We start from the raw sequence: 25,829 nt of genomic DNA, 5'->3' as shown, positions 1-25,829 counted from the left end.
AGCTACTTTCATTTGATCCATAAATTTACATGCAACCAACACAACTGCATGCAGTTTTACTCATGGAAACATCCAGGTTACTATGCCAAGCTAACATCAGAGGCCCCCTTGATCTACTTTCCCAGAGGTACATGCAAAAAGCTTTTCCATACAGGGATCTGATACGAGAAAGCTTCTTCCCAACCTAGAAACAGCTCCTATGATTGGTCCAAGCATATTCTGCACAGCTGCAGAGGACTCATTTAATTCTTCAAAATGTGCTCTAGCAATGGATTTGATTAAAGGCTGCTGCATCAGCCATTATTCAGCATCAATCCATGGCAACTGACCATTTTCCAAGGTTTAAGAAGACTTCCACTGTCTTACTTCTGCACCCTCTCCTCCAGATGAACTACACAATTCACCAGACTAACTCAGAATCTGTTTGTAGATCATGACATCTGACAAATGTGAGACAGAGATCAAATGGAATGGCCCACACTGCAGGTACTATTAATTATATGGGGTCATCCGCAAGGCAAGCCAAAGAAGGCTCATGAACACACAGGTAAAAGACCACAAGCTTGGTTTGTGGGGCTTTTTTAAAAAGCAGGTAATCTATCAAGCTGATGGCTTGGCACTGGCAAATGAGCACATGAATGCCTGCTCCTTTATAAAGCAAAGTCTGTTCGTTTTTCCCATTCGCTTCTCCTGTGTGACTCACTCCTCAAGCTTGTTTTGTGTTTGGATGGCAGAATGAAAATAAGTGCAGAGGCTTCCTCCAGAAGTGAGAATACAATACATTAGTAGGACTTCCCACCCAGCCACTGCAGGAAGCCAGGAAACAAGGGATTTCAGCTACACTGGCAAAGAAGCCATCTCATTTTTGATTGCTCTGGCTGAAAACTACTTTTTCCATCCTGCAGCCATAAAATTGCCAATCTGTATCCCCTGCACCTAACAAGCATCACATAGCAAGTGACAGTACTGCCCTAATTTACATGCCAGACATCAAGTAGTCCTCTATTACGTTCTACAAAATGCAGACTGTAAAACTGCAGAATTGATAAATACAGTCTACATCCACTGAATGCAAAAAGAAGCCAGAAACCCTAGAAAACACATCCATCTTACAAAAGTCAGGACTAAGGGGAAAAAATGTTGCAACTACAATGATTAGCATCTCCAGTGTTATAAATTCCAGAAAACTTGAAAACCCAAACGCGCAGACAGCTAACTGAAACCAGAGTCAACAAGGACAGATATGTCAAAGTAGCCAGTTCAGGAAGACAGTGTCTTGAACCTTGAGAAAAGGGCTATAATACTACCCAAGCTCTGTGCTTCTAAAACACTTGCTATAATTTAGGATTGCAGTCCTGGCCTATGTTACAAGAAACAGAAAGAAAAGATTGCACAATGCAATATTTATCCTTTTATTAGGCTTGCACAACATTCATTAGCAAGTGCAGAAGCAACATAAACATATTTGGAAATGCTGCTCTGGAAACAGTTAAAATTTATCTTCACATCATAAATGAAAAAGACTGGCATGTACTCATTTTATAAAGCTGTTGCTCAATTTGATGGTACTGGACAACTAATCCTGACATGTCATAACTCTGAAGTGCAGTTCCCTCTGTGTATCTAGCAACACACAAGCAAAAGAACAAAATTATACAGCATATTATCACAGTACCCGCAAACACAACAGTAATAGATAAAGCCAACGTAACTTTTACATTCTTTATAAACATTAAGCACATTTGACTCTCCCAACATTCATCTCTCACTTATCCAAAGAGAATCTCAAACAATGCCCAAAAATCAGGTTCCACCTACCTTACCATCTGTGAAGTAACGACAATTCATTTTTAAAAATTTGACAACCACAGGCTCATCCTCTTCTGAAGTAGAGGACAGGACTCTCTCCACTGGTTTGAAAGCCTTTCTTGCCAAATCAGCATCCTTAGAAAAGAAAAAGTTCAGTGCAGAGCAACAGGACCAGAATCATATACTTCTAGATTTCTGAAAACTAAAAGGCCAGGTTCAAACAATTATTTTCCATTTGCATAAGGAAGAAAAGCAATGGTCATATATGTGGGTATATATTTACACTTCCCACAGTATACATACGTATTTTCAATACATACAGTATGTATTCAAAAAAAAAAACAACAAACCCAACCTTGTAACCTTACAAGAAACTCCATACAAATAACAGACAAGAAATTAAAAAACACCAAGGCAGGTCAATTCATCAAAATTCAATTACACACTCTCATTAGGGAGAGGGCCTGCCCTGACACATCATCTACACTGAAGACATCTGCTCACAGAGCACTGGTGTGATTCCCCATGCAGATGGAATAGGGGTAAGGTTAAATACAATTATTCACTCCAAGCTTCTTCCCACTTTTGATTAGTATTGACTAATTGAAATTAGTCAATTAGTGATCAAGTGACTAATTCCTTAATCTCAGCAGATGCTAAAGATGCTAAAGGCAGCTAAACTGCCTAAAGGTACTATCTAAAAATCCTCATGGGCCAATCACCCTTCTAAAGAAAATGAAAGATAACTATGCCAAGACCTTTCACAAAGATTAAATCCAGCAGTCTTGTCTAAAGACAAGTCTGTATATGGGTACCACCACAATTTAAATAGAAAGAAACTGACTGCTCAGACTAAATTAAAAGCCTCCCTGTTCAAGGATGCCAGTGCAGGAGCAAGGCTCTGGACTACAGAGCAGCATAAAAATCTCCAGTAGGAAACATTAAATAATTTTTTTATATTTAGCTTTCTATTCTTTAAAGATTATGCACTACACCATTTTTAGTAGTTTTGATAGACTTAGGGCCCAACTGAACTTGTAATGGGTTTCCACACTCACAATTCCCTTAATTTGGACTATTTTTAAGACAATGTTAAATTTTGTAGCGCAGCGAACTAATTTAATGCAAGACACTACACACAAGGCCCATAAACTCAAAACCACCTATTTACACAGCCTTGATTCTCCACTTCAGAATCAGAAAATATTTTGAGAGTTTAAGACCAGTGAACCATGTTTGACTTACAGGGAGTTTATCATATTCAGCATCTGATGATGAAGGAGAAACAGGAGCACCAGGACTAGAAGACAGTCTCCCAGCACTTGTATCTGGCACAAAGAGAATCTAAATACAAACAGGCATTTCAAAACAGTGAGGCAAAAGCTTTAAAAGGTTATTAACTATGTTGTATTAGAAGGACAACACAATACTGATCACTCATATCTGCAATGTACACCTTAAAAACATTCAGAAAAATGAAAATAATTTCCTTATTCCAGCTTTTGTCTGCTGGGTATTCTTAGGCAAGTCACACCATCTCTCCGTGCCTCAGTTTCCCTATCTGCAAATCAAGACACTTCAACCTCCTCATGGCTGTGAAGCAGAAGTAGAGATCTGCTCTTTATGAACCAAGTGCTAATCTCCACACTTGCATTTCCAGTCCTGGAAATTTTAGGATTTAGGACTCTCCTAAAAAGTCTCTCTCCATTTATTCCTCATCTTACAGGAGACTGACTCATACCCAACATAATGGCACAAAGGCATTTCAATTTCTGTCTCTCTCTAATTCTTTAATGCATTATAGATTGCATTTATCCAGACTTCCCAATAATCAAACGTCCTTGCAACAGCTGTATTATCTTCTTGAGCTTCAGAGTGATCTTAAAGCTTTAGTGACAGTACATAAATAACAAGTCAGATACGGTAATTACAAAGCTTTCCCATCACACCAATTCCAAGTAATAATCTACTAAATTTCACTTTGAGGGAGTGTTTTAAATTAGTGCCCGTTATCCTTGTATCCAAGTACCTGAAAGATACATGTTAGTACTAAAAAACTTCTAAATACATAGCCAATAATTATGTTTCAGGTATTAAAAAAAAACCAAAAACAAATAAATAAAATATTTACCTGGCCTGGCACAATTGTCTGTGTGAAAAGCTTATTGAGCTCCACAAGCTTGTTTGGGGTGACGTTGAACTTTAATGCTATGCTGTTTATGGTGTCCTGATTTCCAGCCTGAAGAAAGAGTTGATGACTAAGATACCATACTGAACACAGCACCACACATGAAACTAAACCCATTTAACAGACTGTTTGCAGGGATAGACTTGACAGACATCTATTTAATAGCTTAGGTGATAAGCCAGTATCAAAAAAAAGAACAGAAATATTCTTTCACAATATACAGTAGAAAAAATGTAGAGGTGTTACAGATGTCCCTTCTCCTTTTCTCTTAAAACTTTAAAGCAGCACATGTGTATTTACAACTGGCCTGGCAGGGCGGGGAAGGTCATACACTGCAAAGTTCACTACACCTTCAGTAGCCACAGCATGTCAGGCATTTGTGCAGTTCCCAGCTGGGACACCAGCTTCCACAGAGGCTCTGGATGGTAGATTGGAATGCACTTAGTGACCTGAGGGCTCACACAGACAGAGCAGAGCTAGCCCACTGCTGCCCTGCTACAGCTTACAGAAACATCTCATCCAACACAGGTCATCTGCTTGATGACTTAAGCAACACTGCAGAATGGGAGTATTTTTCCGAATAACAAAACCTCTGCTCTATTAGAGAGCCATCATGCAGAAGTAAAAATGGAACTGGCAGCTGCAAGAGGAAGAGATCCTGGGTTGAGCAGAGATTCTGGATGTGACCCTAGCTCTCCCCATACAGTGGTATTTGAATGGTATCAATAGGGGCAATCCCTACTGAGATAAGTGCAAACTGAGAAAGAATTAGTGCTTACAGTTTTGTGCCACTGCCCCCCTCTCAACCTCAACAACTCCACTTTCAAAAAGCAGGCATGAACACACCACACACCAGTACTTACTGTATATTCTATGGTACCATGGGGCTTCTGAGAAACCATCTTCTTCTCTTTCTTTTCATTGCTTTTGTTTTGATTGTCATCTAAAGAGCAAAAAAAATTCAAGTAATTGACTGTCAAGATGTTTACCTTTCAGCATGTTTTGAAAGAGATCTACAGTATGTGTAAATTGCAGCTGCGAAGAACAAGAGGACACATTAAAATGCCTATTAGACCTTAAAATTAAATTGTATGGCAAGAAAACTTCATCAAGCACAGCAGGTTTAGTAATCGTTCAGGAACTCTGCAGGAATAATGTATATATGATAACATAGCAATACACAATGGCTCCCATGGTTTCCAGGTGATTCCTACACAGTTCAGCTGCTGGATACAAGTACTTTGTACCGTCAGGTGAATATACACATACCTACTGCCTTGGTACAACCACAACAAATATTGGTTAGTCACCACTTCACAAGTACAATATATTTAAACAGTACTTTAATCTCTGAAGGTAAAAGTGTGCCAAGAGTGTCCTGCAAAGCATGCTTGTATACAGTCAAGCATGAGAAAGCAGAAAGTTTGTGCAGGAGAGTTTTTCTATCAGCTGCAATACACAGAACTCACTACAGCTGCAGAACCCAAACCTGTGCAGGACCCAAAAGGCACTCGTGAGCTGTCAGCACCAGAGCTCTCTGCCAGAGCAAGGTAGAGATTTCCAATTCTTACGACAGCAGCAGGTGAGTAAAGCCAAGGCTCAGGGAGGATGGAGCTGCCCAGCCAGCCCCAGCCCCACGGGGCTCCCCCTCCAAACCAAGAGCCCAGACCCACATACCTGGGGGAGGAGAGGGCAGCATGCAGCCCCAGCTCCAGGAGTGGGGATGGGGTGCCAGGAGGCAATTCATGGCTCTGCCTGCCCCCAAGCCCTTAGAAAGGCCCCACTGCCTCTGGCAGGACGCTGCAGCCTGGATGAAGTGGAGAGAGGCAAGAAGACAAGGCAAGGCTGGGCCCAGCAAAACCAGCAGCCAGGACCAGGAGCAGGGACACGCTGTCCAGGGTGGACTCCTCCTGTGGTCCAAGCCAGCAGCTCTGGAAGATCAGGGAGGAAAGGACTGGAAATGGCAGCGCAGGGCTTCTGACTTGCATTCAGGCTTTGCTGCAACCTTTGCTATTTCCAGAGAGCAAGAGGCAGATAGTAAAAGGAAGGGCGAGGACTCGCCTGCCACACTGTAATGTACACAAGAAACAAGGAGGGGCCCAGTGTGCTGCACCTGAGCCTTCTGCTGGCCCATGTCCACAGCAAGATGAATGCTGTGGGGCTGCCTCAGTGTGCTGCACTCTCAGTCAGAAGAGACTCACAAGAGCCCTGGATATGCATCCAGGTGTTCCTGCTGGCATATCCCACCCACCACCTGCCAGGGATGCAGTCATGAGAAGTGCATTGGTTAGGGACACTACAGATAAGGCAACTGAGGCAGAAAGCCAAATACAGTTTAAATACATGCACATGGTGTATATGGCATGAAGGACAGCGGGAGAACGGGAAGATCAGGATGATGCTGGCTTTTCCCTTTTTGAAACACAGCATCACTCAATGATCTCAGACACTTCATCTCTGAGACAACACCCATACTGAAACTTTTTAAATTAGCTTTCTTACTGTGTTTTTCTGACCATTTGTGTTTTCACCATTGTCATGCCACCTTCTGCTGATCAAAGTGAAAACAGTGTGTGGAAAAACAGGTAATGGCAGCATCAGCAGGGCAGAGTATTAAACCATCAGAAACACAATGACAACATGACAAACAAAAAAATCTGACAAATACTGGATGTTTTCATTACCTACATAAAATTGCCAGTATGGCACAATCCTGCCTGAAGAAACCCTGCCAACTACTGAGTTCACACTGTTTTGTGCTACCAGGAGATACCACTTCAGCTAATCCAGGATAACTATAATCACAACTACATATCACGCATGTAAGCAAACTACATGAACTTTTTGTGACCTTTCCCTGGAGAAAGACAAGAAAGGTAGACCTTCCAGCTAGACTTGGTCTAGCTGAAAAAAGTAGACAAGTTTTCAGATATTTTACCCTTACTTATCTCTGAAACAGTACACAAGATAGGAAACAGTTAAGAGCAATAATCTCACACTAACTAGACATGCACCAGTAAGACCTTGGATGGATGGGAATAAAAATAAAGTAGGCCAGAGAGATGCAGAGAGAGAGAAAGAGCTTTTGCACCTGCTGAATAGGAAAAAGTTTAAGTCTGTATGTAGATGGGAGAAATAATGATATGCAATAAAAGCAGTTTCTCTGAAGAGCTTACAATATTTGCTATTAGCTGAACACTTTTTGTTCCAAAGCTTTGTGTTTAACAATAGAGAGCCAACCACAATAGCAACCACTATGCCCCTGTGGCACAAAAAGACCACAAAATAGCAATACAGACAACTTTCTCCCCTGCAGCTTCCTACCTGAGAGGTAGGACACTTCTGTCTCCCCCTGTGAAATATCAGTATTTTCCAGGTCCTCCTAATTGCACTGCCTACTAAGTTTGGAGATTAGGAAATACTATCCAGGAAAATGCTATAACCTGTATAACATTTACATAACCTATACATACTGTATTCACAGGATACATGTAATATCCTCTAGTTCTTGGCTGACAGAACTGTGAACCTGTTTGTTTAGTAGGGTCCTGAACACAATCGTGGTACAACAGAGAAGAGTGAACTAAGTATGCAGACATAGCTGAAAACCTCTAACTGTAAGACAAGAAAAAATGAAGTTTGAAAGACAAGTTGAGTTTAGATTAAACAAAATACTGTGCTTTTTTGTCAATAAATGTTAATAAATCCTAAATAAGTTGAACAATTAGACACTTTTTTTCACACCTATGTGCAAGAATATGTGTTGTACAGTCTGGTTAGCTACAGGCTAAAAGAAGCAGTCACAGTCTGTGAATTTATTTGTTTCCTGAAACCAAAATAAGACATTTTGTGTTTGGATACTTTTTTCTTCTACCCCCTACTGCCCTCGTTTTTTTTTTCTATCCCAGCAACAAAGGGTTCAGAACACTGTCCATGCACTACGCCTAACTAGTAGTTACTAGTCAGGTTTGGGCAATTCAAAACCACATCCTAATTATTTGAATAGTGTGAATTCTTAACCAGTCTATGTTTTTAATTGTGCATACAAAGATTTAGAATAATGAAATAAAAATTTCAGACCTTCAGAAGAAAAAGCTGTAATGAATCCATTAAACTGCTCATGTGATGAGGCCACAAAAGGTCACAAATCGTGCTCTACATGAATGGTTTACAGCAGAGTGACTGGCAAGCCCGCCAAAGCAGCACACTTAATATACCTTAACACACACAATATACTCCAGTTCTCCTAATCTTTTCTCATTCCTCCTCCAGAAAGTCAAACATTTTCTGACATGATCTGAGGGCAGGCAGCTCTTGTATAGCCACAAAGGCACCCAGAGCATATGCAGGCATGATGGAAGCCTCAGGAACCACGTTTCTTTCAGTCAGAACTAGATGAAGAGCTCCACAGGCTTTAAACAACTGCCTTTGGCTAGTTTTTGAACTTGAACACTTGCTTAGTGGTGAAATGACTCACGGTTCTGCATCCCAAATTTTCCTGCACTGCATGTACACTGGAGATGGGATTGCACACCCCTGAGAAGTGACTAGGTGTTAATGCAAATTCACTCACACCGCATTTTTAGGCAAAAGGCAGGGTGGGTGGACTGAACCTCTCTGTGGTTTTGGGAAACTTGTAAATTGAGAATTATGTAAAAATAGTAAAATAATACGCAGTGAGAAGAAGAATGCCAAGTGAGAACAGGCAAGAAAATACAGGCTTACTGAAAACAGACAGGTCTAGAATAGGAATTTTTCTGCCTGTAATGATATATTTGTATCTCAGTTTCTTAGCAGACTCTTGACATTTCGTTTAGCAGCGTTACAGGAAACCTTACAAAAAAGAGTTACCTAAGAGTAATTTGGAAACCAACTTTTGAAGGAGTATGTTAAAGAGGTCAATCAGTTTATCACCCAGAAGACCTTGACGCATGATAGGAGAATTACACCTCTGCAACTGTGTAAATAGCTCTGTAAGTAGATAGAATAGGTCAGGGAGCATCAGGAGTCTCCTGGGCTGCCCACATGGAGCACAGACCCATCACCACTGCAGGCTGATGCCATCACCACTGCTGCTGCCCAGCCCAAATGAGTGCGAGGTGTGGCAGCGCCGGCAGTGACGGCTGAACCCGCCAGCCTCACGTCTGGTACTGCTAGCAGGAATGCCCAAGCAAATTAGGGGACAAAGGACTGACCGCTTTCCACACCTGGCAAACAAACCCTGTAGCCTGAGAGGACAGAGGCAATGGCACACTTGGTGCAAAAGTCCATTTTACTCATTAATTTCTGTCTTACCACAGATTTAGGCTGCATGTCAGCAGGGAAATCTTTCCCCTGATTAGCCCCCAAGTCACAGATTTCCCAGAGTAACACCATTCACTGAAATGTTCTGTTCTTCCAAGACCTCCACACCACTTCTATGCCAATGAGCCCCATGCTAACATGTGCTCATAAAGCAGTGCTTCCCTTCTTGTACGTCGTACTTCACTGAACATCCTAATTAATGCTGTTTTAAGGGTGAACAAATAAATAATCAATATTCACCTTCTGCATGCCATTCATGATGTCACAGATTTCCAGTATCTTTTCTCAGTTCATTACTTTTTCCAACTGACTAATACTGTGATACTTTGGACTCTCCTATTTCTCTGATCTCACAGGCTGCTCTTCTTGCTAGCTTTTCTCTCCTACTACATCCTTTTTGAGTTGGAGGAAGTAAAACCAAACACAGATTTTAAGCTATGATAAAAATAATAACATACGCTGGTGACACAAAAAAGGGTTTCCTTAAACATGTATGACACTTGTCATTTTTCCACATCACACACTAATATTTTTTCCACGCTGCTCAGTATGTCACTGCTGTTTCGGGACATTCCAGTCCCACATCTCTATTACAGATTTGTTATAGAAGCAATAAAATGATATTAAATAAAATTATATATAGTCTGGCGAAGCACCAGAACAAAGGAGTAAAAACCTACAGGTAGCTTAAAAGAATCTGAAACACAATCAATTCAGGGGAGAACAGTTATCCCTCAGAGTAACCTAAGCAGGGTACTGATAAGCAATTAAATAAACAAAACTTCCTGGGGTAGCTTCCTTATCAATGAATGAGGCCTGATACCAATTATGGTGACGGAGATGGAATATAGTAAGTATCACTTAATTGATTCTACACACAGAGATCTCAAGAATATGAAAGACCTACTTGGGACAATAGAGGGGGAAGACAAATGAGTTTATCTGAACAATTTTTTCCATTCCTGCTTTCTACCCTGACATTTTAATAACTTTCAGCAACTCTGCTATATGCAAAGCTGTGCATAGGATGATGTAATTCTGATTTAAAGTGTCTTTCTGGCTTTTCTCATGACTCTCAAAGTGATGAACTGAACAGCATTCACATTAAAATTACTAGTTTTAAATAAAAAGTCTTTCAGCTCCTGTCAAGTGTGGGTGAACCCCATCACCACAGGGGCCAGATTCTTGGTTTGGGACACCTTCCACCCGCTCTGATGTTTCAGCTGCAGAAGCCTCTGAGAAAGACACCCCAGCCTCATTCCCACCTTTAGACAGCTGCAGCAGTTAGGGGGCATATAAAAAGGTTTTTTGGCCATCTGATCACTTATCTCCCTGAAGTAAACCAGATACTCAGATTTGTGTAGTGTACTGCTATCATGTTAAAAGAGAAATAAAAACATCCCTACACTTTCTCACCAACTCAGGTATCTGTTTTTCTTATATGCTTCCCACTTTCCCCAGAGTATCCTGACAAGCCCTCAACCTTTACTTCTTCATATTTTTACTCTACTGAATCCTATCAGCTGGCTTCCTCCTTTGCTACTGTTGAAGTCACTTGAAACAAAAGGGCAGCTGTCATGCATCACAACCACATTTATACTCCTTCATTAGTGAGACTTCTCCTGACATAGGAACATAGCAATTCCCTGATCAGTACAAATCCAGACACATGACTCTGAAATAGCCATGCCTTGAACAACTTTTCTCCATTCTCAATAAAAACTGATTGTCTACTAATTATTTTCCAAGCAATACTTTCAAAGGAATAAAGAGATCACCAGAAAATCCAGAGCCTCGAAGAAAAATTATAATCAGTTCAAAGAACTGATAAAAAAGTTAGTAACTCCCTCTGCTATTAGGTATTTTCAGGCACACTTCAGTAAATATTTGACTACTGATATTCAAGCAATATTCATATACTGCAGCTTCTACACGAAAAACTGCAAATATTTAAGGAACTTAAATTTCCTCTTTATTTACTTCACCCCAAGAAGGGGCTTTAGCTCCTTTCTGGTCTTACAGCATTACTTGTGAATCCTATTCAAGAACATGTCAGCATCTAAACACATCTTTCACTAAAGTATCACCATAAAATTTCTGACTATCCCCTACTTTAAGTACTCAAGGACAATACAGAGTGAGGAAAATCAGCCTGTCAACAAAGTAAGGCCGAAGGAAGAAACACTTAGGCCTCACAAGAGAAAAAATGGACATTTTAGAAAATGGTTAACACTACGCATGCTGGTTTTCTTCATTTATTTTGCTGCTTGAGCACATCACAGCTTGCCTGGGTAGGAAGGCTATGCCATGTAAGTCAACCAGGACAATGCCTCCTAAAACCAAGCACTGTACCGTCCTGTCTAATAAATGGTGTTCACAAGGTCATAGGTTAAAAACAGAGATGAAAACCACAAAGATTCTAAAGATACAGGACACATGCCCTGTGTCTGGAGATGGTAGCATCTGATGTGCTGCTGACTGTCATCACTTCATCATGCAGATCCTCAGAAGCCACAGAAAAGAGCAACTCAGTTTATACAAGCTACTGTTGAATCCCAAACATGACCCAACAAGTTGCAACAGGGATGTCGCAACAGATTGAGAAGATATTAAGAAATGTCAGTAGAGAAAGCTGGGAGCAAGGACGTTACACAATCAAAAAAAATCTGGCTTAACTTTTTATTATTATTTAAATGAACGTGAAGAGACTGCTGCTTTTCAGAGCATTTATATTAACTTTCAACAGTGCTTTTCAAGCACAATGTGGGAACTTGGTGGAGAAGAGAAATTAAAAGCCTGCCTTGAGGATATCATGCCTGAGTTATGCAGACACCCTAAAAATGACTACCTCATGCCTCTGCTTGGAGACCAAAAGATCTGCAACATGATTTCAAATGCACTATATTGTGCTCATTACATACTTGGCTTATGAATATTCCTGTCTTAGAGAAGAATGTCTGAAACTAAAATGAGAATATTCTGCCTGTTCCCTGAGGACAGAAATCCCAAGAGAGCTACTGTGAGTCACTGGGAAGGGAAGAGAGCTGATGCACGTGGGTGCTGCAGAGGACTGCTCCAAAGGCACTCAGGGAACAGATTCTGGAAGCCTGCGTAGGGGAAGAGGCAAAGGATCCAACCTGCCTGGTTGATAGCCCTCCCAGGAAACACAGAAGAGAAAGACCTGTGGGAGTCCAACTCTTTATCCCAGCACAGCATACACCACCAAGACCACCTCTGAAGCTGCACATGCCCTGCAGGTACTCAAGGCTAACTCCACAGGGCACCCGTGCTCAGCAAGCACAAGACTCAGCAGGCAGCTGGCACAACCTAGAGAAGCCAGACTACCCCAGGCACGATGAGCCAGTGGATCCTGGAAGTGACAAACTTGCTAACCACAAAGACATATTACCCTTCATTATCCCTGGCAGAAATATGACAACTCTCTGTATTAATTCTCCTGACACGCTTCCTTTTCACCTCCTGCACACGCACACCTGTCACAGTCTCACCATGGGCTATGGGACCAATCGCTCCACAGCCTCTCTCTCTTCCTCTGGGACCACTCTTCAGAGATGTTAAGTGCATCTGAGTTTAAATATAATGAAGAACGTAAGTGCTCACTCTTACTGAAAATTCAGGCCTTGGGAAAGCAGGCAGCCCGTGGAAACACACCTGGGTCTTTCAGCAGTGAGATCAGTTTTATCTAACTAAACACTAGCCAGTCAGTCTGACCCTTCCAGAATAGAACACAAGATGTCACTGCCTTAAATCTTACTTTGTGTTATTGCTATAGTGGAATTTTACTTTGTAAAATAGCAAATCCCGATATTTTTTCTCACATGAGAGAAATACCACTTTTTAATTTTCTGCTTCAATAATTTATGCCACTGTTAAAAAGGTATCCCTGATTTCTAATCTCCACTTGTTTCTCTCCATGTCCTGGTCTGCTGAGCCTGTCAAAGCTCTTTACTATGATATTTCAATCACACGATTAAATTAGGATAAGGTTCTTCGGTTTTTTCTCCCTCAAGAAGAGTTATAACCAAGGTAGTCTTCTCATAACTCCCTCTAGTCTCCAACATTTTTCTTCTTCCCTGAGCTATTCTAAACAGTACTCACAGTAAACCAAGTCAGAGAGCCTGAACTAAGAGTAAAAACATCCCCTGTTTCAGCATCCTGGGTCCTGGAGGTCCAGAGAAGGCTTACAAAGACAAGCAAAGCCATGGAATAGCTTATACATAAAGAATGCCAAAGATCTTCAGCCTGGAAAGGCAACTGTGAAAGAGGGATGTTTTATAGACAAAAAAAGAACAAACAAAATGCCAACCAACCAACATGAAAACAGCAACAAAACATCCAAGAAAAATCACAGGAATCGTGGAGATGGTGAGTAGGGATTGACAGTTCAGTTTCTTATACAAGAACCCATGACCACCCAACAAAGCCAGCAGAAGCAAGATTTGCTCTTTAAGAAAATGGTAGCAAACCTGTGCACTCTTCGCCGAAAGATACTGCAGAAACCTGCACAGGCCCAGGGAGAGGCAAGATAAGCATATGGTAGAACACTCTAAATGCATGAACTACAAGCAGCTCACAAGAGGACAGTAGTGTGGACACTTTTAAAAAATTCAGTGTTCATAACCTTCCCCAGACATCCAGGTGTAGCTCTTGTGGGAGAGTATATGCTACACTAAATGGGCTCTGGTCTGGAATGGCATGGGCTGTCCTACTGCCCCTCTAGCACTTCTTCCCCCTGGAGTCACACACAGCATCAGGATTGGACACAGCGGTTCAGTAGCAGTCACACTGTCACACTGTAATTCCTTTTACTCAACTGCATAAAACTTTCAAGTACTGTAGGATTTTTTTGCCTCCAAAATAATATTTTCCAAGTTTATGGTCAGAATTTTTTTTTTAGTTGGTACTATTAAAATCTGAAGTGCCACTCCGTATCTGTATTGTTCTCATGACTTCAGAGTGGACTGGGTCTGACTCTTAGCGGTGGACAGACTATAATCCATTATTTTTGAGTGAAGGCCAAATTACTGGCAGGTCCCAAATAATCTGTGAATCAAACCCAAGCTACATTTAATGACAACATGTCCAAGTGCCAGAAGAGCAGATTGTGACTCTGTATTTGGGCTCCTTTCCTGAATGTCCAACTCCTTCATCCAAAGCAAACTCAAGTTTGCTTGAGTACATCAAGTGCCCCAAGATATTTTTCATAGTTAACAGGATAGTTAACAAAGCTTCATCCTGGAAGCTTTGTTCTCCTACCTTTAACACATGTAATATGCCTGTATTCAAGTTACCACTCAATTCACATAACTCAGCATCAGTAACCTGTGATGGGCACTTTCCCCCCTCACCTATAAAATGTTGAATCACACAGAAAGCTATTGACCCCTTCTAGCTAAACACGCCTTCAGTCATCCTACCAGAGGGACCTACCATCCAAATCTTAAACTTGAGACATTCTAGAATATAAACTCAAGGGCCTCACAAAATACTAGTACATGACATCAGCAACGTAATGCTTACCAATGCAATTTGCCTTGACTGACTATTTGAAAATTAAGGAAGGAACATAAAAATTCTGTATAACCATTTTTAAAAGGCTTAATGAAAAAAAACCACATCAGTTATCATGAATTCATCAGTAAACTCTCAGGACTCCTATATAAAAAACAGCTCTGTCAATTAAAAAAAAAAGTGTCTATTAAGCTACCGTTTACCACTGTTTCTAACTGAGTGGAGAAAATCACATCACGGTATATAAATAGATCAATTCTCCTTCTATGTCCTTTCTTTTTCCTTGCTGTCAGAAGCACCAGAAAATTACTGAAAATTCAACTGCTAGTATCACATACTGAGCTAAAATTATTTTTAATTTCTCTTTTGTTCTTAACACAGTTAAGAAATCTCTTGTTTTTTATTTTCCAGAACAGTTTTCATGTTCTGTCCTTTAATTTCTCATTCAATTCCCTTGCTTCCTACTTGAAACATACATTAGATTACTGACTATCAACAGGTGAGTTTACAAGTTGGTTTTATATATCCATATAGCTTCATTTCCTTCTAAGAGAAGACTTAAGCTCAGTCTTCTGTCTCAAGATTAGGTGCCATGTGTGCCACTCATTTGCTTTGAGCATGGTGCTAATAATGCCAAGGTTGTGTTGATGGGCAATACCTACCTATTACATACAAAACATCAGCTTTCAACTATTTGCATCTTTACTTAGTTTAACAGCAAACAAAAGCTTATCCACGGAAATGTGAATTTGAAGCAGACGCCACACATGGGGAACATGCCCAGTGTTAAGATTTCCACGCAAATTTTCAGAACTTAAATGCTAGCAATGTTATTACTGGTACTTACTGCTCAGATTGAATTCTGCTGCCTATGGACAAGGAATCCCTTCTCTGTGCAACTGTTTCTAGCAAATATCTGTTAACAGCACAGCTTCCATATAACCTGGTGGCCTTAACACTGATCCTCTGGGATTCAAGACCATTTGTTCTCATTCCAAAACAAGTCACCTGAAAACAGCTGTCTTTCAGTCATTTGTCCACTTTATTCTTTCCACATGGTTTCTATAATCAGTGCTAATAATTCAGCTTCCTGAAACTTCCCAACCAGCCACTGCCCAGTCAGTACCTTCATCTTCCCCTCATATGCATGTTATTCTGATCCCCTTAGTATTCTACACAGGCATTTATAACCAAATTGACTGCTTCTTATGCTGCCTCAATTTTATTTGAGATCTCCATTCTGAAAGAAACATATTGTTTGCATTTTAACCCCTCCTTATATCCACAGTCATTTTTGGGCTGAAGCACAAACACTAAGGCAAGGTCTCAGAACCTGAGAAAATTTAGATCCTGTTATAACTGCTGTATTAAACAACTTAACACAACACTGAGCAGCCCACTTTGTAAATCACTTGGGTTACTTAGAATAGAAAGTACTTTGCTACATGAATAGGGCGGACCAAATCAATCCCCAGAGATTAGGGCTGATTACAGTTAGCTAGCCACAAGCAAAAATTTATATGGATTTTCTCTTTTATTTTATTAATTCTTTCTTCTTCTTTTATGAGCAGCACCTGAATTACGTCCTCAACTGCATCTTAATGTTCTGTTCTAATGCATCTAATGTTCTAATACAGAACAGGTAATACCAGGTAATACAAAAGACAAAACCAGGACTCATAAACAGAAGGAAATTTCCATTTTTAATTCAATATGTATTGAAAAGTCCACTTCAGATTAAGTCTACTTAGCAGATGACCTAACTATTTTGCAATGTGTGCTCAGGAAGTGTCCTACCATTTCATTACTTTTAAATTCTCTGAAAATTTTCATTGCATTGCAAGCAACTTTCATCTTTGAAACAAAGTACTTCTGGTATCATGGGAGCTGCATCTGCTGTTTTTGTGCCAGTCAGGGCCAACCTCAGCACGTAATGAGTAATGAAAATTGTTATGCCCTCTCTGCTTTATTTACTAAAATTTGTTCTTGGTCATTTACCCAGAACATCCAGAGGCTTGGTAACTGCACACACACTGCACTGCTTCTGCATCACTCCCTGCTCAAGGGATGGGAAGACAAGTCAAAAAAAAAAGGTATCTGCTTTCTGCCCCTAGGGAGATACTCTGGCATCTCCTGCTCAACATGTGATATACTCTCATTAAATGGACATATACCACTTTTCTTCCCATGGTGTTTAGGAGTCCTGCTTGTTTTGATGTAAATCAGAGCTACCGTAAGAGGGGGTTTTGTTACTCTCACCTCTCACTCCTGCAGAAATTGAACACCACACAGTGAATGGTTTTATGATTACAGAGCAGAATGATAAGCTAGTCAACTGGATTTTATGTTGTTAACAAAAGTAACTCTGTGATGTGGGACAAACGACCAAAACCAAACTTTTCTTTAAGACATATTCTTTAATGGAGATCAGTTCCTCACATATGTTGCCTGCTTAGGTTTTCAAGCAAAATCAGTGGAATCTAGGATTAGATTCCATATCTGATAGAAAGACACATTATATCATGCTGGAATAAATACATGGATGAAATTCAATGTCATTTTTGACCACTGTTACACTGCTTGCTTTCAGAAGCTCACACCATTTACGTGCCTCAGTGTCTTCAGTGGCACAACACAAATGTTTTCATCTAGTTCAGCAACTCCTGACAGGAAATTGTGGCTTCCTAATCTTTCAGTAAAAACAGGCTTCCCAGAGACAGCATGTCAAAACCAAGAAGCCAGGCTGCAAAAGTAGGTCAGCTGGGTTATCCCAAGAAGAAGGGAAGAGCATCCTGGGCACCAAGTACAGCAGCCAGAGCACCTGCACAACCATTGTACTGTGCCAGACAGACATATCCCCCAGAGGTCTGAAAGCTGTTTACTGCAGCAACAACAGCAGAAAGAGTGAGACAAAGTTAAAAAGCAGATTACCACATAAGCCAATAGATATGGCAAAAATATAGAGAAAGGAGTGTTATTGCCACTGATCTTCAGGGAAAACAACAAGCAGTATTAGCATCTCTGTTGTTTGAAGGCAAGAGAACAAGGGCTGTATCTGCAAGGCAATATCTTACAGGATGAGATTTGGAGACTGAGTGTTGCAAATTGTTATGGAACTACAGACCCACTGAACAACAATGCAGGTGCTAAGAGGAAAGGAAGCTATGAGGCTACACTGGAGAAACTTTCTGGCAGTAGGACCTATTCAGCCACTTAGCAATGCCTCAAGACAAATGATCATTCCTGTACACCATCAGGCTATTTGTAAGGGTGCCACCACAGTGTAAGCCGATATGCTGTACTGAACAGTCTTAGCTGAGAGAGGGATGCTGGAGGATCCCTTCCTAGAGGATGCTCCAGTCGCACCGCCTCCTCCTCCTCCTCCTCCTCCTCCTCCTCCTGCCCGGCTCGGCGGTGCCACCCGCCGGCTGCCGGCATGAGCACAACGCCTCACCTGGATGCAGGAGAGGAGCTCCTCGCTGCACCGCTGCACTTCCACCGCCTCAAATAATCCAAGCCTTTTAACCACTATCCTTTATACAAAGCTTGGCAGGGATAACCACCTCCAGTTCTGTACAGCCTTCAGAAGCTGTATTAGTCCTTCCACCGAAGAAGAGGAATTTACTGAGTCAACAAAATCCCCCTGACAGCGTTGGTGCCTGCAGGAATCTATTAAAAAGCTATTAAAATCTATTAAAAAGCTCAGCATTCAAATTGGGAGTCAGGATGTCACTGCAAAGACAAAGGCAAACACATTCACAAGGCTCTAATGAAGGGATGTGGTGTGCAAGGAACAAGTTATAATGAGATGTTATGTTCCTTCCCCCACCTTTTAGAACAATAAATAAAGAAGGATTTATTGTCCTGTGAAATATGAAAGGAAGATTATTCAGAGGACAGTGGTCTTCATTCTGTTAGACTGACAGACACAACTCCTCTGGACTCAAATAATCTAATGACAGAACCTCCATTAATCCACAAAGCTTGGTTGTATCAAGCATGGGAATATGCAAGGCTGGTGCTACTTTTAATAAATTTTCCTTCTGAGGAAAGTTAAACATTTTGATAAAGTGCAGAAAGCATTTCAGGACAAAAGAAGTAATTACTGCGTCAGATTTTCATCAAGTTAGAATTATAGAATTGTTTAAGTTGAAAGGGACCTTAAAGATCATCTAGCTCCAACCTCCCTACCATGTTCTAGACATCAGTCAAAGCGGGATAGTTGGGCAGAAACAGACGCCAAAACTTCCAAACCCTTCAGAAAACATAAATAGAAACATGGTTAACAGAGAGACAGTACATGCTTTTCAGTCAGAGCACTTCCAAAATAATGGGACAAGTCAGAGGGGAAAAAAAGACAGGGAAGAGGGGAGAGGGAAATGAGGTATATGTATCCCTGACATTAAATAATTAAGACAGACGTATATGCATGGATAATAGACACTTTCATATGAAAGTCTATCAACAATGAAAAGATAAAGTCATTACAGATCTGGCAGTACCTTCCCACCACTGCAGCTGACACGTCTTCCAGCAGAGAACTGCTGAATGTACACCTGGCAGAACTCAGCTTGGCAAGACAGATGGGTTTGTCCTCTGCCATGACATATGCAGGCAAAAGGCAAACTACTTAAACAAGTCCAGTTCTTTCAGACTGCTGTGGATGTGCAGACAGCTCTCAGAAACTACTCAGGATGTTGGAAAGGTGTCTGCTTTCTGGAGAGCAGCAGCGACAAACAGCTGAGCAGGTAACTCTGTGAGCTACAGCTGCAGTGGGTTAAGGCAGTATAAGCCATGTAGTCCAGTGCCATGGCAACTAACAATTCTACTGAAAAGACTGCATTCTGAAAGTTTCACATGGAGCTACTGCACTTGTTTCATAATCAACTCTTTTCTGCCTCTACTTAACTTACACTTCTGCAATTTGGTGCTCTGGTTGGGTAAAAGCCTTTGGGAATAACCGTACAGCAGATATTTAAACAAGGAGCAAGTTTTTATCTCCTGGATTTTGCCAGTTGAGTCTGTGCTCAGCTCAACAGCAGCATTAAATAATTTCTCAACAGACCTTCTGTATTTCTGCAGAACCCAGAAACTTTGCACACCTACATGATGATAAGTAGCATTTCAAGTCACCCTGTAATGATGGCAATCCACATGAAACCGGGGAACACTTACGAAACAGACATAAGCAAAACGTGAGTTTTTACTGACTGTTGGATCACAAGTCAAAGACAGCTCAAAGACATCAAAGACACCTTTACATTCTTCTTAGCTAGCACTGCCACATTCTTCAGTGACAGAGAGTGATCCCATTGCCCCCCATCTCGCCACCCCAAGTGCCAACAGTTGTAGAATTTTTTCAATTTAACTCCTGGAAAACTTGAGAAACAAAATTCAGCTACCTCACAAACCCCTAAATTACTCTAGGTACAAAGAAACAAGTGCTTCTAGAAGAAGCACTTTATTAGGAATGCACCAGAAGTTTGTATTTTGGTGTGTTTGGGGTTTTTTTATATCTGCATACTACCAAAGCAGAAAGAATTTACAGGTTTGTTCATTAACTGTTCTCCAGTTTTCCTTTTACAGATTTTATTTCCAGAACAGTGTGGTCAGAACTTCAGACAGAGAGAAGAAAGTTCTTTTAGTTCTCAAATTATTGATCTCATTACATTCAGATCTGCCAAAAGTTAGAGCCTGATCAATAAATCACTGTAAACCCCAGGATGCATTACTCCAGGGTTTATCTTTCCTATGGCAAGGCCCATACTGCCTCATAAAAGGCGCTCTTTGGCTGTGGGTAGTCTGCACGACCACTCAACATATAACATTTTCAGTGCAGATTCCTCTGTTTTTATTCTAAAGAGGACTCCTCCTTAGGAGTCAGCCATTCGTGCACACACTGGGTGAGCAGTAAAGAAGTCTGCTTTGAGGATAGCTAAAGTTTTCTGTTCCATTCCTTCTCTTTGGGAAAGGATTCCTTACAAGATGGAACCAGAGTTTTCCAAATCTAAAAATTCATTCCAACAAAATACCAAGACAAAATCTGGAATGAAAAGTACTTCATACATCATATGTAAAATAAATTATGCGTATCTAACTAATTACAGTCCAGAAATGTGAATGTGTATATGACTCACCTCATATATTAATGTACAAATAATTTTTTTCCTCAAGTACTTGCAAAAAAAATCTTAAAAGGAATTTATAATTAATTGAGTTACTTAGACAGCTGGAGTGGGGTGAGGGGGAAACAAGCCATCACACAAGTCCTTTGACACCTTGTTTAAAAATATGTAGTTATTTACTTACTTCCTCACACTTCAACAGACAAACATGAATATGAATTAAGACTGAAGTCTTGAACAGTATACATCAATTATTGAAAGAAATAGCCCTGCCAAAAAAACTGAACCCCATAAACATTGAAGACTAATCTTAAAAATAACAAAAATAAAATGCAATAATAAACTAACTACTGCCTATAACAACACTGAGTTTTAGAAGCGAGAAACAAGATATAGGTATTTTTGTGAAAATGCAAGGTTTAAGTTAGTACCAGATATTTTGAACTATATAATTCTATTTGCTTTTATAGGAAGGATGTCCAAAGTTAATTATCCTTTTAAGAAGGCCTACAGAATATGAGTGAAATACATTAGCAAGCTATCAAAACAAACATATTTTAAATACTACAGCATTAACATAACTCACCAGTACTATAGTATCTCTTAAGTTCTGTGCGTCTGATATCTTTCAGTTGACTGTACTTTTTCTTTTTCTTTTCCTTGTCTGGAGCAGTTTCCTTTTCCCCAGGAAATTTACAGTTGTCTTCAGAGGAACTGATTTGCTCCAAAATAACTTTACTTTCATCATCTTTCTCAGAAGGTGTTTTGGAAACAGGAGATCCAGAGGAATTGGCAGAGACAGTCTCGGTGGTTTGTTTGACTTGCCTTCTCTTTTTCAAACTGTGCATAAAGAAAAGAAACCCACATTAAGATTTAGCCAACCTCTAGAGAAAAGTTAACTCACTTTCTAAATTGATCTTTTAAAAAAATTAATTTAATATCAGAGTTCCTGCCTTACAACCCTTTAAAAATCACACACTTGGCATCAGTAACTTGGAACTTAGATGATCCTGCCTTATACTCTTTCTTCCATTATATCATAATCTAAAGATACCTTCTCAAGAATAACAATAAAGTTTTTCCTGTTGCTTACTGAGAAGGAACAAAGAAAAACAAACAAACAAACCACTGAAAAACTGGGGGTTTTTAAAAGGACCATACATCTAAATGTAAAAATAGGATACGGAATTCATGTTTTCCAGATGAAGCTTGGCATAAAATAAAACCTCAGATCACAATGTACTATAACACAACAGCTAACAATAATTTCACAGTCCACTGCTCCTGCTTTACAAAACCATCTGTTTTCAAATAAACTTGTTATTTTTTTTCCATTTTGTCCAAGGTTATCTCCTAGAGGCCACTCATGCTACTCCACAGCTGTTCTGGCACAACCCACACTAGCTGGTATTCCAAGTGTCATCCAGGAGCTCCTTCTGCAACATTATCAATGTGGCCACAAACTGCTTGTACCAGAACTTTTTCCAACTGCCTAGATTTCTTCTGAGAGAAATCTTAATGAGCTGCCTATAGATCTTCCAACTTATCACTATAGCAACAAGAGCATTTTCTTTTTGGAAGACTTTAAAGCACAGATCAAGTGAGAAAGATGCTTCAGGAATCCTAACACAGAATTTTCTGCTATATCACCATCTATGGCACTGAGTTTGCTTAGTGAGAGTGAAGACTGACTTTATGGGTTGAGGGTCACTGTCACTAAAATAGCTCCCAGTTAATCACTGACTCATACCATACAAAATTAAAAGCTAATCTATCTAATGCTCCTTATCTTCAGTACATTAACTTATTGGTTACAAGGTACCTAAGGGAGTGAGTAGTATATTTATCTTGTTGATGCCAAAAACTTTGCTTTGTGCACAGGAAGAATTATGCATAGAAAATACAGACAACCAGTGAGTCACCACAAATGGGAAAAGGTCTCATGAGCTCACAGCAGTAGCTTACGTAAGTGAAAACTTAATACAGTAAGTTATTAATATACTGCAGGGATTTCAGAGATTCTTTCTTCCACCTTTTATGTTTATATGCTTTTCATGTATTCTTTTAGACTGCAACATAAAATAAATACACAGAGGAATTGCAAATTTTAGAAAGACATTTCAGGCTACACACTTTAAAAAAAAAATAAAATACTAAAACCAGTTCCAAGTTTAGAATGTTTAGACTGAGAAGGGTCAGTACATGTGACCAACATTTCCAGTGAAACACTTCAAAATACAACAGTATTGTTGCATTGTTTGTGTTACAAATGGTGTCTGTCACACATGTATGTATACATATTTCTTTCATACATCCCAAAATAGGAAGATTCACATCGTGCAGCCAATCCAGTGAGGATGTTGTGCTCCCCATTCAATCAAACTCACAGATCTGTAAGAGAAGTAGCAGCAGTAGCTCATGCTCTGCCCAGAAAGAGACAGTTACTGTACATGAAATTTATGGATTCAGTCCTGACTACATATGGAAACATCATACAGGGATTTAGAAAATATAAAAGTGACTATATCTATATAAGAAATGAAGTGTTTAAATTGACTGTTATACTAGACTGATTAAAATTTGCATATGTAAAGAAGGCTTATTTTTAACTAGTAAGCCACAGTCCTTATAAAAGGCTGCTGTGGTAATCACAAAACATTACAAACACTTTGCATGCACAATGTGTATATTTAGCTGTGGTATAAATCATGGCAACACAGCCCTCTATGCTGAAATGGCATATTCCTACCATGGTTATACCCAATTACAGACTTCTAAATGAGCCACATTCCTGACTTTTGACTCTAGTGACTCGAGGACCTTCCTGTGTGTGTGCATATTACAGGATACCCAAATCACCTGCTTCAGTACATGAGAACTAGCAAGCATCCACTGGCACTCCACTTCTACTCACACTGCAGCAGAGACTTCTGTCTTCAGATTCCCAGTCTATTTGTTTTGATCACAAACTCTGTTTAGTAAGCTTTCTGTAGTATGATTGTAGTTTCTCAAAACAACAGCAGAGCCACTAGTGGAAACAAAGAACCCTTTCTGGCAGGGGAAAAAAATGAATAAAGAGTAAAACCTCTCTAGAGGTCAACAGTCCTTGTGACAATACTAACTGCTTCTGTCAGTACTTTCCTTAAAACATCCGCATTTGAACTGGAGTTTTCAAAGATGCCCCTGGCAACTTTTAGAATGAAGAGCTAAAACAGAACTGGTCCATTAGTGATATAAAAAAGGAAAGCAGAAAGGAGAGTCTGAACTTACTCACTGCAATGCAACTGACTGGTTCTTGTCCTCACTGTTTAATCCTGCTGCATTCCCACTCCTACAGCACACTGGGGGCTCACTACACAATGTACAGCATCCCCAGCACACAGCTGCTGCTGCTGCTGTGAATGGACAGTGCCACTGGCACTTCAGGTACAAGTGATCAAGAATCTGGGGACTCCATCATTTCTACTCCATCACCATGGCAGGTATCAGATTTTCAGATGGTGCCAAGCTTACTCCTCCTGCCCACTGCTCTGTTTGAAGGTCGTGACCATCCAATTCCAAAGGTGCTAACCTTGGCACTAGGAAAAAAACCTAAATTTTAAGACCAAGTATCCATGACATTCCAGACAGTACTCAGAGTACCTGCAACTCTGTCTAGGGTTGTGATCTCTGCTTGTAAGATGCTTCTTCCTGAGGTTTCTAAAGCCTGGTAAAAATTACCAAAACCCCTCTAATTCACTGCTCCTGAAAAGCCTTGCCTGTAATATATCAAGGAACCAAAACAAGCCTTCAACAGCACTTAAAGCCATAATGGCAGCCTCAAACCTACTATGCTTTTTGACATTATGCATCCTCTTACTAAAGCAAAGCCCAGTATACACACAAGGCAATTCATTATTAATGCACATTTGGTACAGTGCAGCAGAGACTGGGCTGTGAAGAGCACAGCTGGAGGCTTTACTGCATCTTAAACTCCATTCCCTTGAGGTACCTCCTTCAGCCTCCACTTACCCTTCTCTCACACTGACCTGTATATCCCACACAAGCTGCCAGTCCTTCTCCTGCTCAGATTTCAAACCCATCACCTCCTAAAGAAGGTACGGGCTGAAAGTTTAATCTATTCTTTTCTGAGGTCTCAGGTATTTCCTAATCTTCATGACAAGAGCTGCTATGAACGATGGTTTTAAGAACATAGTTTGTTGAATTGTTTTTCAACTGCTTTGGAAGACTATGAGTGGGTTTGTTCAGTTTCTAAGGGGATGTCTGTGAACAAATCTAACTTTCAGTTTTGTCCTAATAGTTATGAAAGTAAAAGGGAGCTGAACAACAACAACAAAAAAATAAATTAAACCTCTCAGTTTGATCTTGTTCTGCAATTAAATCAGCCTTTTAGGCAAAACAAGATGCATACAGTGAATTCATAAAGTGTTGCTGCAGAAAATGCTTGGACTTCAGTTTCAGTTGATGGATATGTTGTGATCCATGAAGAAAGCTGCTGGGGGAAGAAAGAAAAATAAAGAAACAGGGAGGGCAGGATAAACAAACATCTTATCTGCAGAAAGACTCCTGTTTATGAAGCAAGTCTTATAAATCTGTAATTTCATTTAGACACCAGATAACATTTTTCAAGCTAGTTCATTCTGACAGGCAAAACATTTCTTCTGAGTTTGTACAGAGAGATCCTTTTCCAGCCCCTCAAGTGCTTTCTGAGCAACAACCAGTAATCAATTTTCTAAGTTTGTCCAAATACAAAGTTTGCCAGCAAAAGCAAAACTTTACAATACAAAGATCATTTAATTCAATAAAGACTAATGATCTGAAATGGACACAATCTCAGAGTAGGCAGGTAAAAATGCAAGGTTAGCAATGCT

At 40.1% G+C, this 25,829-nt stretch overlaps 1 protein-coding gene across 1 annotated transcript in view; it reads right to left on the bottom strand.

The window, feature by feature from the left end:
* NCOA7 (nuclear receptor coactivator 7) overlaps positions 1–25,829 on the bottom strand; it is a 78,765-nt gene that overhangs the window by 19,354 nt on the left and 33,582 nt on the right. Inside the window, exons 3-7 of the mRNA XM_041423955.1 lie at positions 21,545–21,798; positions 4,861–4,940; positions 3,941–4,048; positions 3,055–3,153; positions 1,819–1,944 (exon numbers count right to left, since the gene is read on the bottom strand). Coding sequence (XP_041279889.1) covers positions 1,819–1,944; positions 3,055–3,153; positions 3,941–4,048; positions 4,861–4,940; positions 21,545–21,798 — 667 coding nt within the window. The remainder of the gene's footprint in view (positions 1–1,818; positions 1,945–3,054; positions 3,154–3,940; positions 4,049–4,860; positions 4,941–21,544; positions 21,799–25,829) is intronic.

This window comes from Onychostruthus taczanowskii, unplaced genomic scaffold (genome assembly GCF_017590055.1).
Source record: "Onychostruthus taczanowskii isolate IOZ18803 unplaced genomic scaffold, ASM1759005v1 scaffold8, whole genome shotgun sequence".
NCBI lineage: Eukaryota > Metazoa > Chordata > Aves > Passeriformes > Passeridae > Onychostruthus > Onychostruthus taczanowskii.
Note: the sequence above shows the minus strand (reverse complement) of the source record. Positions and strands in the feature narration are given on the sequence as shown.